Source organism: Haliaeetus leucocephalus, unplaced genomic scaffold (genome assembly GCF_000737465.1).
Source record: "Haliaeetus leucocephalus isolate CR32 unplaced genomic scaffold, Haliaeetus_leucocephalus-4.0 Scaffold2, whole genome shotgun sequence".
NCBI classification, from domain to species: domain Eukaryota; kingdom Metazoa; phylum Chordata; class Aves; order Accipitriformes; family Accipitridae; genus Haliaeetus; species Haliaeetus leucocephalus.
In genome coordinates this window covers 13,994,871-14,007,151 of record NW_010972438.1, presented here as the reverse complement: position 1 = coordinate 14,007,151, position 12,281 = coordinate 13,994,871, and the positions used below count along the sequence as shown (strand labels likewise).

The 12,281-nt window shown below is 66.7% G+C and overlaps 1 protein-coding gene across 1 annotated transcript in view; it reads left to right on the top strand.

The window, feature by feature from the left end:
* COL7A1 (collagen, type VII, alpha 1) overlaps positions 1-12,281 on the top strand; it is a 32,169-nt gene that overhangs the window by 4,992 nt on the left and 14,896 nt on the right. The window contains 49 exon segments of the mRNA XM_010573641.1: positions 129-275; positions 459-578; positions 665-811; positions 894-1,030; positions 1,110-1,236; positions 1,316-1,459; positions 1,540-1,700; positions 1,987-2,013; positions 2,355-2,447; positions 2,770-2,841; positions 3,181-3,216; positions 3,293-3,346; positions 3,577-3,645; positions 3,737-3,847; positions 3,850-3,864; positions 4,158-4,184; positions 4,464-4,526; positions 4,653-4,712; positions 4,863-4,898; positions 5,035-5,079; positions 5,306-5,341; positions 5,448-5,492; positions 5,612-5,647; positions 5,855-5,887; positions 6,086-6,157; positions 6,260-6,319; positions 6,697-6,777; positions 7,029-7,073; positions 7,173-7,244; positions 7,396-7,440; positions 7,547-7,573; positions 7,657-7,698; positions 8,375-8,455; positions 8,618-8,653; positions 8,755-8,790; positions 8,876-8,956; positions 9,147-9,182; positions 9,412-9,483; positions 9,693-9,737; positions 9,950-9,985; positions 10,133-10,249; positions 10,367-10,452; positions 10,538-10,573; positions 10,751-10,786; positions 11,043-11,175; positions 11,351-11,482; positions 11,627-11,836; positions 11,930-11,965; positions 12,151-12,199. Of these exon segments, the coding sequence (XP_010571943.1) occupies positions 129-275; positions 459-578; positions 665-811; positions 894-1,030; positions 1,110-1,236; positions 1,316-1,459; positions 1,540-1,700; positions 1,987-2,013; positions 2,355-2,447; positions 2,770-2,841; positions 3,181-3,216; positions 3,293-3,346; positions 3,577-3,645; positions 3,737-3,847; positions 3,850-3,864; positions 4,158-4,184; positions 4,464-4,526; positions 4,653-4,712; positions 4,863-4,898; positions 5,035-5,079; positions 5,306-5,341; positions 5,448-5,492; positions 5,612-5,647; positions 5,855-5,887; positions 6,086-6,157; positions 6,260-6,319; positions 6,697-6,777; positions 7,029-7,073; positions 7,173-7,244; positions 7,396-7,440; positions 7,547-7,573; positions 7,657-7,698; positions 8,375-8,455; positions 8,618-8,653; positions 8,755-8,790; positions 8,876-8,956; positions 9,147-9,182; positions 9,412-9,483; positions 9,693-9,737; positions 9,950-9,985; positions 10,133-10,249; positions 10,367-10,452; positions 10,538-10,573; positions 10,751-10,786; positions 11,043-11,175; positions 11,351-11,482; positions 11,627-11,836; positions 11,930-11,965; positions 12,151-12,199 (3,543 nt within the window).

Genomic DNA, 12,281 nt, shown 5'->3' with positions numbered 1-12,281 from the left:
GGTGGCCGGCAGCGCTGGGTACCGCCTGGTCTGGCGCCTGGCTGAGGGTGAGCTTGGCCAGCCAGCACCCCTGCATCCCTGCCAGCCCCCATGCTGCACCCCCCTCACCCCTCTCTCCCCCCTGGTAGGGGGGCCCCAACGCAGCCAGCAGCTCCCAGCCGCTGCCAGCTCCTATGACCTGGGGGGGCTGGAGCCAGGCCGGCGCTACCACATCAGCATCACCAGCCTGGCTGGCAGCAGGGAGAGCGAGCCGGCCACCGTCACCGCCGTCACCGGTAAGGGGCTGCATGGGGCCAAGGGAGCATCGGACCCCCGGCGCAGGGCTGGAGCCCAGAGGGGCATCCAGGGACCGGGCTGTCGCAGCCGCTGGCTGGGGGAGGGTGATGGCTGGGGGACCAGGAGTGGGGTGGGGGCTGCCCCATGGGGCCGGCACACTCTTTCCTCCTCCTCCTTGGCAGCTGCCCCAGGCCATGTCACCAGCCTGCGGGTGACAGATGTGCGGAGAGACTCGGTGACGCTCACCTGGACCCCCGTCCCCGGTGCCTCCAGCTACGTCCTCTCCTGGACCCCCCCCGCAGGTGAGGCGGGCGAACAGCCCCAGGGCAGGGGGCAGTGTTCCCACGGGGGCTCGCCAGTCCCCCTGACTCTGTCCCCTGGGTGGCAGCTGGGGGGGAGACAGGGCAGACGCTGCCCGGCGCTGCCAGCTCCCAGCAGGTCTCCGGACTGCGCCTGGGGCAGCGCTACACCTTCACCCTCCGCCCAGTCCTGGGGAGCACGCCGGGTGCCGAGACCTCTGTCAGCGAGCGCACGGGTACGGTGAGGCCGCGCCGGGGGGACGGGCTGGGCTTGTCCCCGCTCTGCCCGCGGCTTCACCCCTTCCCTGTACCCTGCAGTCTGCAGGGAAGCCCGCGGTGACATCATCTTCCTCGTCCATGGCACCCGCGACAGCTCCTCCAGCGCTGATGCCGTCCGCACCCTCCTCTCCAACACCGTGTCTGCCTTGGGACGCCTGGGCCCCGAGGGCACCCAGGTAGGGTGCTGCCACGGCGGTGGGGGTCCTGGGGGCGCGGGCGGGCAGTGGTACCCACTGCTCCCCTGCACCCTCACAGGTGGCTCTGGCCACGTACAGCTACCGCAGCCTGCCCTGGCTGCTCCTCAACCGCTCCAGTGACTTGCCCGCCGTGCTGGAGCAGATTCGCACCATGCGCTACGAGGAGCCCAGCGGCAACGCCATCGGTGAGGGGCTGCGCTGGGAGCCGGGGCAGCAGCTGGCGGAACCCCGCTGACCGCCCCCCTCCTCCTTCTCCCTCCATAGGGGCAGCCATCACCTTCGCCAGGACCTACTTGCTGAGCCCCAGTGCGGGGCGCCGGCCCAGTGTGCCGGCGGTGCTGGTGGTCCTGGCCGACAGCCCCTCTGGGGACGATGCCATCGCCGCAGCCAGGGATGTTAAGGCTGGGGGTAAGGATGGATGGGGTCCCAGCAGGGTGCATACAGAGGGGGCTGTGTCCTGTGGGGCGCTGAGGGTGCTCTCGACTCAGGGATCCAGGTGCTGGCGGTGGGCTTGGAGGGAGCGGACCGGGAGCAGCTCCGGCGTGTGGTCACCGGCGAGGACCCGCGGTACCTCTACCATGACAGCGGCACCCTGGCAGAGCTGGAGGGGGAGCTCACCGACGACCTCTGCACCATCATCTCTACCAGGGTAAGGGGTCAGGGTGCCCCAGGGGGTGCAGAGCAGGAGCAGCCCCACAGGGGCCAGGGGCTTCTCCTATGCCTGGGTTCACACAGGCTTCCCTTGTCTTGCCAGCCGGAGCCAGAGCCAAAGCCAAAGCCCTGTACTGTGCAGTGCCCTAGGGTGAGCATCCCCGTGCCGTGCTGTGCCGTGCCATGCCATGCCAGGGACCCCCAAACTTGCTGATGGCAGCAGTGCAGTGGGGAGCCGAGCATGGGAGTACAGCCGCTAACCTGTTCCTTCTGTCCCTTTGCAGGGCGAAAAGGGGGACCGTGGAGAGACGGTGAGTGTTTGGGTGTCTCCCCACTGCTGGTGGCTCTGGGGGGGGCTGTGTCCCCCCAAACCTCACTGATGCCAGCCCAGAGGGGATGGTCAGCACTGGCTTTGTCTCCACAGGGACTGCAGGGACGCGTGGGGCAGCCGGGCCCCCCTGGCGAGCCGGTAAAGTCCTGCTGGGGGGGAGATGGGGGGCAGGTCCCTGATGGGGGGCAGCAACATGGCCCCCAGGTCCCCTTGTCCTGCCTGTGGGTGTGTGCCAAGGCAGGGACCTGTCCAGCCCTGACTGCAGGGACAGAGAAGGGCTACTGCCTGCCACCCAGCCCATCCTCTCCGCTGTCCCTCCAGGGCCGCCATGGGCTGCCTGGCCCTCCAGGACCTGCTGGCCCGCGGGGTCTGCCAGGAGAGAGCATCGAGCGGCCAGGCAAGAAGGGGGACAGGGTGAGTACCTCCAATCCCCTCACCCAGATGCCCCCTGGGTCCCCAGGCACAGGGACCCAGCCCCATGGGGTCTCTCTCTGCCCCTCGTCCTTCCCTCCTCCTCACCCAGGCTGGAGGATCTTCTTGGGGAGCCCTGGTCCTGCCCCATGCTGCTCCCTCACACCCTAACTCAGCACACATGGGAAAGGCATCCCGAGACCTGGCTCAACCATGGGGCTGTCCTGGGCTCCCAGTGCCAGGGCTAGCACTGTCTGGGGCACTGGGGGGGTCTGGCAGTGCCAGCATGCACTGGACACTGGTGTGATGCTCCTTTCTCCCACAGGGATTACCTGGAGCTGACGGGACACCAGGAAGCCCTGGCCGCCCTGGGAACCCCGGATCCCCTGGCCAGCCAGTAAGTGGGGATGTCTCCCCGAGTTTGCTGCTGCATGGTGGGCTTTTCCCATCACCCTGCCTGCCCTGCGTGCTCCCTGAGCCAGCCTCTGCCTACCCTTTCCTTGTGTTGGGGAGTCTCCATAGCTGGTAGGGTCATTGCTGTCCCCTGTGTGTGTGTCCCAGGCCAAGTGTACTGGGCAGGGACTGTCCATCCCTGACTTGGCTGGAGCCCCCGTCCCGTCCCATCCCGTCACATCCCATCCCATCCCATCCCATCCCATCCCATCCCATCCCATCCCATCCTCACTCCTCTGGCTGGCAGGGATACACATTCATCTCCTGAGCTGTTGTTTTCCAGGGTACCCAGGGCGTCCCTGGCCTCCGAGGGGATCCTGTGAGTATGGCCCCATCCCTACCCATCCCTGCTCCCCACCTGCACCTCCCCCCTCACTCTCGTCTTTCTTTCCCAGGGGCCACGGGGGCCGATGGGGCTTTCTGGCCCGAAGGGGGAGAAAGGCGAGCCGGTAGGTGATGGGCATGGGGCTGCCCTGTGGGCGTCCCTGGGGAGCAGCGGGGACCCTGGCGGGCACATCTCAGCCCCTGGCATCTCCTATTACTTGGTGTCTGGGTGACCCCAGGGTCTCCTCGTCTCCCTGCTGGGCTGCTGGCCTTGTGGCACTGTAGCCCCCATCCTGCACTGGGGACACGACGGGCACACGGGGACACTGATTTTTCCTCCCTCCTCCTCACTCAGGGAGAGCCCAGGGTGATCGTGGATGGAACACAGGGGCTGCCAGGCCGGAAAGGGGAGCCGGGCACACCGGTAGGTATGGGGGTGGTGATACCAGGGGGTCTCTGCCAGCACCCCCAGCTCATGCCACAGCCCCAGCGAACTGAGCATCTCTGTCTTCCAGGGCAGCCCTGGCCCGCCTGGGAGCCCTGGTCCACGGGGACCATTTGGTGATCCAGGCCCCCCCGGTCCGCTTGGACCCATGGGGCCACCAGGACCGCCGGGAGAGTTCGTGAAGGTACGTGCCCCCTGGTGCTGCGTGGGGACGGCTGGGGGACATGTGGACAGATGGATGGAGGGACAACCAGCAGCTTGAAGCTGCTCCCCTGTGCAGTGGTCCTGGTCCCACTCATGGGCTGTGCCCACGCACACATAAACACGCATGAGCTGTTGCTGGTGCTGGGCAGTGTGCAGAGGCACATGGCACGCATGCGCCCTGATACCACTGATGATGGGCTCTGTCCAGCAGCTTCCCGCTCTCCATTTGAGGGGGCGTGGGAAGAGCCCAGACCTGTCCTTACCTACGTTTTTTTTTGCTTTTGCAGGGGGAGAAGGGTGACCGAGGGGAGAGGGTGAGTGGCTCTGTGTTTCCCTGGCTCCTCTGCCCTCCTGGACAGAGGTCCTGTGGGTGCCTGAGGGCACTGCAGTTGGGAAGGTCTGAGCCCTCCCAGGCTGTCACACAGGAGCTGACCCCTGTCTCTGCAGGGTCCCCCTGGACTTGTGGATGGCACAGCACCTCGAGGGGAGCCTGGCCCCCCGGTGAGTCCGGCACCTGAGCCAGCAGGGATGGCAGAGGGGAGTGGGGCTGTGCCAGTTGTGTGTCCCTGGGGCTGAGCTGTGCTCTCTTGCAGGGCCTGCCTGGGGACCCTGGGCCCCGGGGACCTGCTGGGCCCCCCGGCCTGAAGGGAGAGAAGGTAAGAGGGCAGTGGGGATGCTCTGCTGGGGCCGGACCCTGTACCGCTCTCCAGCGGGGATGCCCGTCCCCATCTCATGGGCATCCCCATCTCATGGGCATGGCTGTCTCCTTTCCTAATCCCCAGGGTGACAGCAAAGAAGGTTTCCCAGGGCCGCCCGGCCGCCCCGGGGACCCAGGAGACCGGGTGAGTTTTCCAAGAGAAGGTGAGGCAGGCAGGAGCTGGCCTCGCTGGTGAGCCGAGCCCTGAAGATACCCCAGAGGGCTCCCGGTCCAGCCAGCCTGGGCGTTTGCCCTGCCACGCCAGAGGTGACATCTTCTCCATCCTCCTTTGCAGGGCCCTCGGGGACCGCCGGGAGAGCAGGGCAGGAAGGTGAGTGGTGTGGGGACCAAAGGGATGCTCTCGCCTTGCCTTCAGCAGGGAGAAAAGGGGTCTGGGTGCTGTGCCGGGACCCCTGCCATCCCCTGCGGGTCCTTCTGCCCCTGACCCCATCTTCTTTCTGTGTCAGGGAGACCGTGGGGCACCAGGCGAGCTGGGAGAGATCGGCGAGAAGGTGAGACAGTGCCAGAGCAGGATTGTGCCATTCAGCAGCATTGGCAGGTCCTGGTGTCCCTGCAGCCCCGTGGTGGCTGTGGCTGGGCGTTGCTGTCGGAGCCCAGTGATCTTGGATGCGATTTGGGGCTGGGCCCTGAAGGGTTTTGGGGCAGCACGTGCGGTGGGGGCAGCATGGCATGGAGGGAGGAAGGCTCCCTGAAACCCTCTTCTGCTTCACTCTGCAGGGGGACCGCGGCGTGCCGGGCCCCGAGGGCGAGAAGGTAGGTGAGCTGGGGCAGCTGCAGCCACGCTGGGGCAATGCCTGCCCTGCCCTGGCACGGGGTAGGAGGATGCCCCTGACACCTTCCTCTTCCTCCCCTCCTCCAGGGCGAGGTGGGAGCCCCAGGGCGCCCAGGGCCATCAGGCAGAGAGGTGAGTGGGAGCAGTGGCTGGGGTGCTGTGGACCCAGCACCCCGGAGTGGGGGCTGCTATGCCCCAGGTGCGAGTCCCCAGGCACCATCAGCCCTCTGAGGTCTCTTCTCTCACCACAGGGAGCTCCAGGACCGGCTGGCCCCCGGGGTGAGAAGGTGAGGGCAAAGTGGGGTCCCAGTGGGGTGGTAGGGGGCTGCTGGGGAAGGGGCTGGCAATGACACCCATCTCTCCACAGGGCGATCCAGGACCACCTGGCAAGCCAGTAAGTGATGCTGCCTGGTGGGTCTACGTCTGCCTGCCCCAGCCCTGGGACAGGGAGCTGTGGGCAGTGCCCAGCACCGTCCCCTCTGCTTCTCCCCCAGGCTCCCAGTGTGCCCGGTGTTGGAGGAGAGAAGGTAACCCTGCCCCGGCCATGCCCCCTGGCCCTGTGCTGGCACTCCCCGGGCATGGCCGTGGGCTAGGGAGGGGGATTGCACAGCTGGACATCGACCTGAGGGGATGCCTGTGCTGGTCCCCAGGCCTGGCTGTCCCTAGCTGCAGTGGGGGAAAGGGGTGGTGTGGGGGGGCTGATGGTGCCATTTCATCTGCTCCAGGGTGACAGAGGCTTCCCAGGACCAGAAGGACCTCCTGGCCCCAAGGGCGATGCAGGAGATAAAGGTGCCCGTGTGAGTACTGCCTGGGGATGGGGCGCACAGGGGGCATGGCACAGCCCCCCCGGGTTCATGGTGCCTGTGCTGTTGCTCCAAGCTGCATCCCTTCGTGTCTAGGGTGCCCCTGGCTTGAGCATCCCGGGGCCGGCTGGTCCCAAAGGCGAGCAGGGCGATCGGGTGAGTCTGGGTGCACCCCGAGGGCTGGGGCTGGCCAGTGTCTGCCCTGGGGGCACCGGCTCATGGTCCCAGTCACTCCCCCAGCATGGGGCCACCCAGGTCCCTGGTGACAAGTGCTTTCCCTCTCCAACAACCAGGGTATCGTTGGCCTCACGGGCAGGAGCGGCCCAAAGGTAATGTCGCTGCAGGAGGCATTGACCCTCCATCCATCTGTCCATCCATCCATCCATTGGACTCTGGAGGGGTTGTCCCTGCAGGCTGTGCCATGATGCTGCTCCGGGGAGTGGAGGGTGCCGTGCTGAGCCCCTTCTCCCCCCGGCTGCCCCTGTGCTCCCCCCATGCTGCCCTGACCCATTGCCCCTTCCCACCTTGTCTAGGGCGACCCAGGGGAGCCAGGGGAGAAGGGAGAGCCGGGCCGAGCTGGTGCCCCGGGGCAGACCGGGCTGCGTGGCAAGGAGGTAGTGTGGGGCGAGAGGGGCGATGGGACTGGGGGCCATGGGGCACCATGGCACTGAGGAGTTGGGGGGCTGGCAGGGAGCAGGAGGATGCTGGTGACTTGTGCTTTTCTCCTCCTGGCTGGCGTCCGCTGACCTGTGCCGCAGGGAGAGCGTGGAGAGAAGGGTGATGAAGGTACCCCGGTAAGCGAGTACCCCCTGGGACCACTGCCCCCCTCCCTGCTGCCCCCCACTCACCATCTCTATCCCCACAGGGTGAAGCGGGTCTGCCTGGCAAACCCGGAGACAGGGGCCCCCGGGTAAGTGCAGGGCTGGCGGGCACCCTGGGGCAGGCAAGATGCCCAGTGGCCTCAGGGTGGCTCCCGCCAACACACACCCTCCCTCTGCCCTCCACCCAGGGCCTCCCTGGCTACCGCGGCCCCCCCGGGGAGAAGGGTGACTCAGGGGACCCAGGTCCTGAAGGCAGGAACGTGAGTACCAACTGGTGTGCGCCCACTGCCCCGTGGGCATCCACTACCCCGCTCACCCCATTGCCCCGCGCCCACCCTTACCCCAGGGGTACCCTCCACCCCACGGGTCCCGTGTTCCCTCCTCCCCTCACCCTGTCCCTCTTTCCCACAGGGCAGCCCCGGAGCACCAGGGAGCAAGGGTGACCGTGGGGAGCCGGTGAGTGACACGGGGCCACGTGCTTGGCCCCCACCCTGGAGCCACCCCTGCCCTCGCTGGGGCCACGCCAGCTCCCCTTAACCCGCTTCCCTCGCCCTTCTTTTAGGGGCCTCCTGGACCCCCAGGACGAACCGTAAGTTCTGCCCCCACCCCTCTTCCTGCCCATGGGCTGGTGCCCGGCCCCATGTGCTCTGACAGCCCCTCTCTGCCCCACAGGTTGACGTGGGTCTTGGAGGAGTGGGGGAGAAGGGTGAGAAGGTAACAAGTGGGTCCCCTGGGATGCTGGTGGTGGGGTGTCCTGTGCTGTCTCCCGCTGGGCTCTGCCTGTGCACTGGGATCCTGGTGCACCAAGCCCTCCCTGCCCAAAACAGCCCCTGCCGCGTGGAGCCGACGCGCACCACGGCTGCGAGCCATGTGGGATCGGGGGGCACATGATGCTCCTGCCCATTGCCGGGAGGAGGGTGCCAGGGTAGGAGGTCCCTGTAAGGCTGAGGTCCTTGAAGGATCCAGCACGCTCATGGGTCCCTAGTCCTGTAGGGATCCCACAGCTGTACCTTACGCTCTGGGTGTTTTTGCTTTTACAAGCCAGCTCAGGCTTGGGGCAGTTTTGGCCACAGGCTGTGCTCTGTGCTGGATAGTATTGCTGTCCCCAGCCATGGCTCAGCTGGCTCCTGGCTCAGCAGCGCTGCTTGTTGCATTTCTTCTGCGACCGCTACCTGGCCACCCAGGAGCTGCATTGAGCCCAGCAACATTTTTTTTCAGCCCATGCCTGTATTTTGAGACCTTTGCAATTATCCCGCCCTTAAACTGTGCAGCATAAGCAGAGATGCTCAGCATGGGCTCTGGCACCGGCTCGGCACAGGCATTTGCGCCAGCGACGCAGCAGTACGGTAGTACGGCAGTACCCTCTAACTGCTGTGCCCTTCCCTGGCAGGGGGACCCTGGGGATCCTGGCGAGGATGGCACGAAGGGAGCCCGCGGCGATGCCGGCTCCCCCGGCCTGCCCGGAGAGAGGGTAGGTGCCGGGTCTCTGGTGCGGGAGGCAGTGGGACAGCAAGACGGGCAATGTTCTCCCGGAAAGCCAGGGGTCCTGGTGTGCAGGAGCTGGTGGGCGAGCACCCAGGACCCCCTCCTTTTACCCCCATGCCCTACTGCTGAGCATGTCTCTCTCTTGCAGGGTGTGGAGGGTCCCCGCGGCCCCCCTGGTGCACGGGTGAGTGCCCCCCTTCCCCGTGGGGGTCTGACTGGGGTGTCCACACCCTGCTCAGCTCCTGTTCAGGGGGGACGATGCTCACTCCTCTTCCCACCCCGCAGGGTGACCCCGGGGACCGAGGCCTGCCAGGAGAGAAGGTGAGGGGGCTGGAGGCTGGCAGCTGCCCCATGGCACCCCCGTCTCGCCCCATGGCTTCAGCCCTCCTGCCCTGCTCTCTTACAGGGGGACCGTGGCCCACCAGGTGTGGATGGCCGCAACGGGCTGGAAGGCAAACCTGGGCCCCCGGGCCCCCCTGGGCTGCGGGTGAGCATGGTCCGGGGTGGGGGGCATGGCCACCCCTGGGCACCGCAGGTGGGGGCTGTGGGATGGAGGGACGATGGGGTGGGAGGAGCCGCCCCCCCCCCCGGCCACTCTCCACTTTGGGCTGAAGGTGCTCGTGGGGGTCCGTGGCAGGACAGGAGTGTCCCTGCTCTCACCTCCTCCTTGTCTGCAGGGGGACCCAGGGAAGCAGGGGGACCCCGGCCGGGATGTAAGTAGCTCCGGAGAGTGCGGGTTTGGGTTATGCTCCTGCTGGGGCCATCACACTTGCAAGGGACTGATGCCTTGTCCCATGCTCCTTGGTCCGAAGCAGCACAGCAGGACCATCCCCTGTCCCTAGCAGGGTGTCACTGTCCTGGTCACACTCCCTCCTCCCAGAGCCAGCTGGGGGAGATGGGTGCCCTGCCACCCAGTGCTCCTCCTGTCTCCTTTCCCTGCAGGGGCTGCCCGGGCTGCGTGGGGAGCAGGGACCGCCTGGCCCCGTGGGCCCCCTAGGACCACCCGGTGTCCCCGTAAGTACCAGCTGCCCTGCGCCCTGGGGATGCATCCTGGCCCATGCCCTCTGCAGTCGGTCCCAGCTGGGTCTGTCTGCCGGGGCTTGCCCCATGCCCAGCTCCCCCTTCCCTGCACCCTGGGGCTGCAGTGGGGCCTGGGGACCCCTGGCTGCTGGTGCTGGGGGGAGCACCGGGGGGGCTCTCTCACTGCCTCTGCTTCCTCCCAGGGCAAACCTGGTGATGATGGCAAACCTGGCCTCAGCGGAAAGAATGTGAGTACAGGGAGCAGGGCTTGGCTCTGGGGCTCGCCCAGGGTCCTGAGGGCTGGTGGTCCCCATACAACATAAAGGCTAGGGGGGCACATGGCAAAGAGCCCCTGCACTCTGAGCCATGCCCCCGGTGCCTGTCCCTGTCCCATGCGGTGCCCGTGCCGAGACGGTCGAGATGGTCGAGTCGGGCACTGACTGACAGCTTGTGTCCCCAGGGAGAAGACGGGACGCCAGGAGAGGATGGGAGAAAGGTAAGGAGCTGAGCCCCAGGTGGTCCCCGCATGGTCCCTGCATGGTCCCCACACACCTGGTGGCTCCTCCCTGCCTGGGTCCATAAGCATCATTTTGAGGCATGCGGATGGGGCAGCATCCCTCTAACTCCTTTCCCTCCTGATTAGGGAGACAAAGGTGACGCAGGACCCCCTGGCAGAGAGGTGAGTACCTCCCTGCAGAGAAGCGTGGTGATGGGGGGTGCTGGGTACATGCCCCCACCGGGGACAGACCTGGGCACCCAGGTACTGGGCATGACATTGCTCTCTTGGCAGGGCCGCAGCGGTGCCAAAGGAGAGCAGGGGGACAGAGGTCTGCCAGGCCCCCTTGGCCCCCCTGGCCTCCCTGGTGTCCCAGGGCAGGTCGGCCCCCCTGGCCAGGTGCGTAGTCCTCAAGCCCACAGTGCCACCCAGCACCGGACCCTGGAGTCCGGGCTGCCATGGGGCAGGTAGGACCCCTCCCACGGCTCCCACAGGGCACTGCCCCATGTCCCTGGGTGCCAGGTGCCATTGTGTCCCCTCTGTGTCTTCCAGGGTCCACCGGGCCTCCGTGGAGTGGCTGGACCGAAGGTGGGTGTGCTCCTGCCCCTGAGCCCCCCAAGGCAAAGGTCTGGGGGATGCTGTGCCAGATGGGAAAAGTCCTTGGTGGGACTTCTTGCCCCCAGGCTGGCAGGGCTGGACCCTGGTGCTGGAGTCGGCACCAGCCAGCCTGGCTCTGCCCCCGTTGATGCCTTTGCTGTGTTTCAGGGGGACCCTGGAGAGCCTGGACTGCGAGGGGAGCCTGTGAGTACCCAGCACCAAGCCTGACAAGCTGTGATGCGCTCCAGGGTGGTTGCAACTGCAGCCCCTGCCCAGGCAGCACCAGCAGTGTTAATTCTGGAACCTACTGAGGGCAGCATCAGCACTGCTCACCTCACCTACTGCATCTCTGTACTTCTTTTCATTCCCTCTTTCTCTGCAAACCTAGGGGCGACCTGGCAACCCTGGAGCACGCGGAGACCCTGGGACTGCAGTGGTGAGTCCCCCACTGTCCACCCAGGTGCTGGGTTGGGACATCAGCCCCAGGGGATGGAGGACCCTCCACACGGTGGGAGCAGGCCAACACCCACTTTGTTTTTAATGTCTTCTTATTGCAGAACGTTGAACGTAGCCTGGAAGCACTTGGCATCAAGGTACATAGTCCCCGGCTGTCAGGCTGGGGGTTGTTCCTGCCACAGGGCAGCAGGAGGGGGACACGGGAGGTGGTGGGAGACCCGAGCGACCCAAGATGGGTTGGCGAGGCCGTGGGGTGCTGCCGCAGCTGGGTTGCACTGACCCCCTGACCCATGGCTCTTTCCTCCCTCCCAGATTTCATCTCTGAAGGAGCTCACGGGTGCCTATGACGGGAGCTCGGACTCGTTTCTGCCACTGTCCGAGCGGCTGCGGGGCCAGAAGGGCAGCCGGGGGGAGCCGGGAGAGAGGGGGCCTCCGGGCCGAGAGGTAAGTGGAACCAAGCTTGATGCCATGCCCAAATATGCTGCCCCGCTCCCCCCCTACCCGGGCTGGCTGGGGTGGCCATGCAGCCGCCTCAGCCCTGGGATGCTAGCAGAGGGGTGACAGCCCCCGGCACGTTACGTTTTGCAGGGCTCCTTAGGCTTCCCTGGCGAGCGAGGACCTAAAGGTGACAAGGGGGACCCGGGTGCTCCCGGCCCCCAGGGCCCCACGGGCCGGGCTGTTGGTGAGCGGGGTCCCGAGGGGCCTCCTGGGCAGCCGGGGGAGCCTGGCAAGCCGGGCATCCCCGGGGTGCCGGGACGGGCCGGGGAGCTGGGGGAGGCCGGGCGGCCCGGCGAGAAGGTGAGTGTGTGTGGAGGTGCAGGGCAAGGGCTGGGGGACCTGGTCCAGGGGCTTGGGGACAGACCCCTGATGGCGACTGCGTTGTTTTCCTAGGGTGACCGGGGCGAGAAGGGCGACCGGGGCGAGCAGGTGAGCTGGGACAGGGACACAGTCCCTGCTGTTCCCCATCCTGTGTACCTCTTGGGGGGACGGGGGGCTTTCTGGGGGCAGGGAGTTGCCCCATGGTGGCTAGGAGTGGCTGTACTGGGATGGCTCTGCTCCCCCGTGCCCTGCTCTCCCTTTGATGCTCAACCTATTTTTCTCCCCCCGACCAGGGCAGGGACGGCTTGCCTGGCCCCCCAGGGCCCCCAGGGCCCAAGGTAGGTGATGGCTGCTGCTGGGGACCGTCCCCAAGGGGTGCCAGCCTGCACCTCTGGGGATGGATGGCCATGTCCAGTCCCCTGGC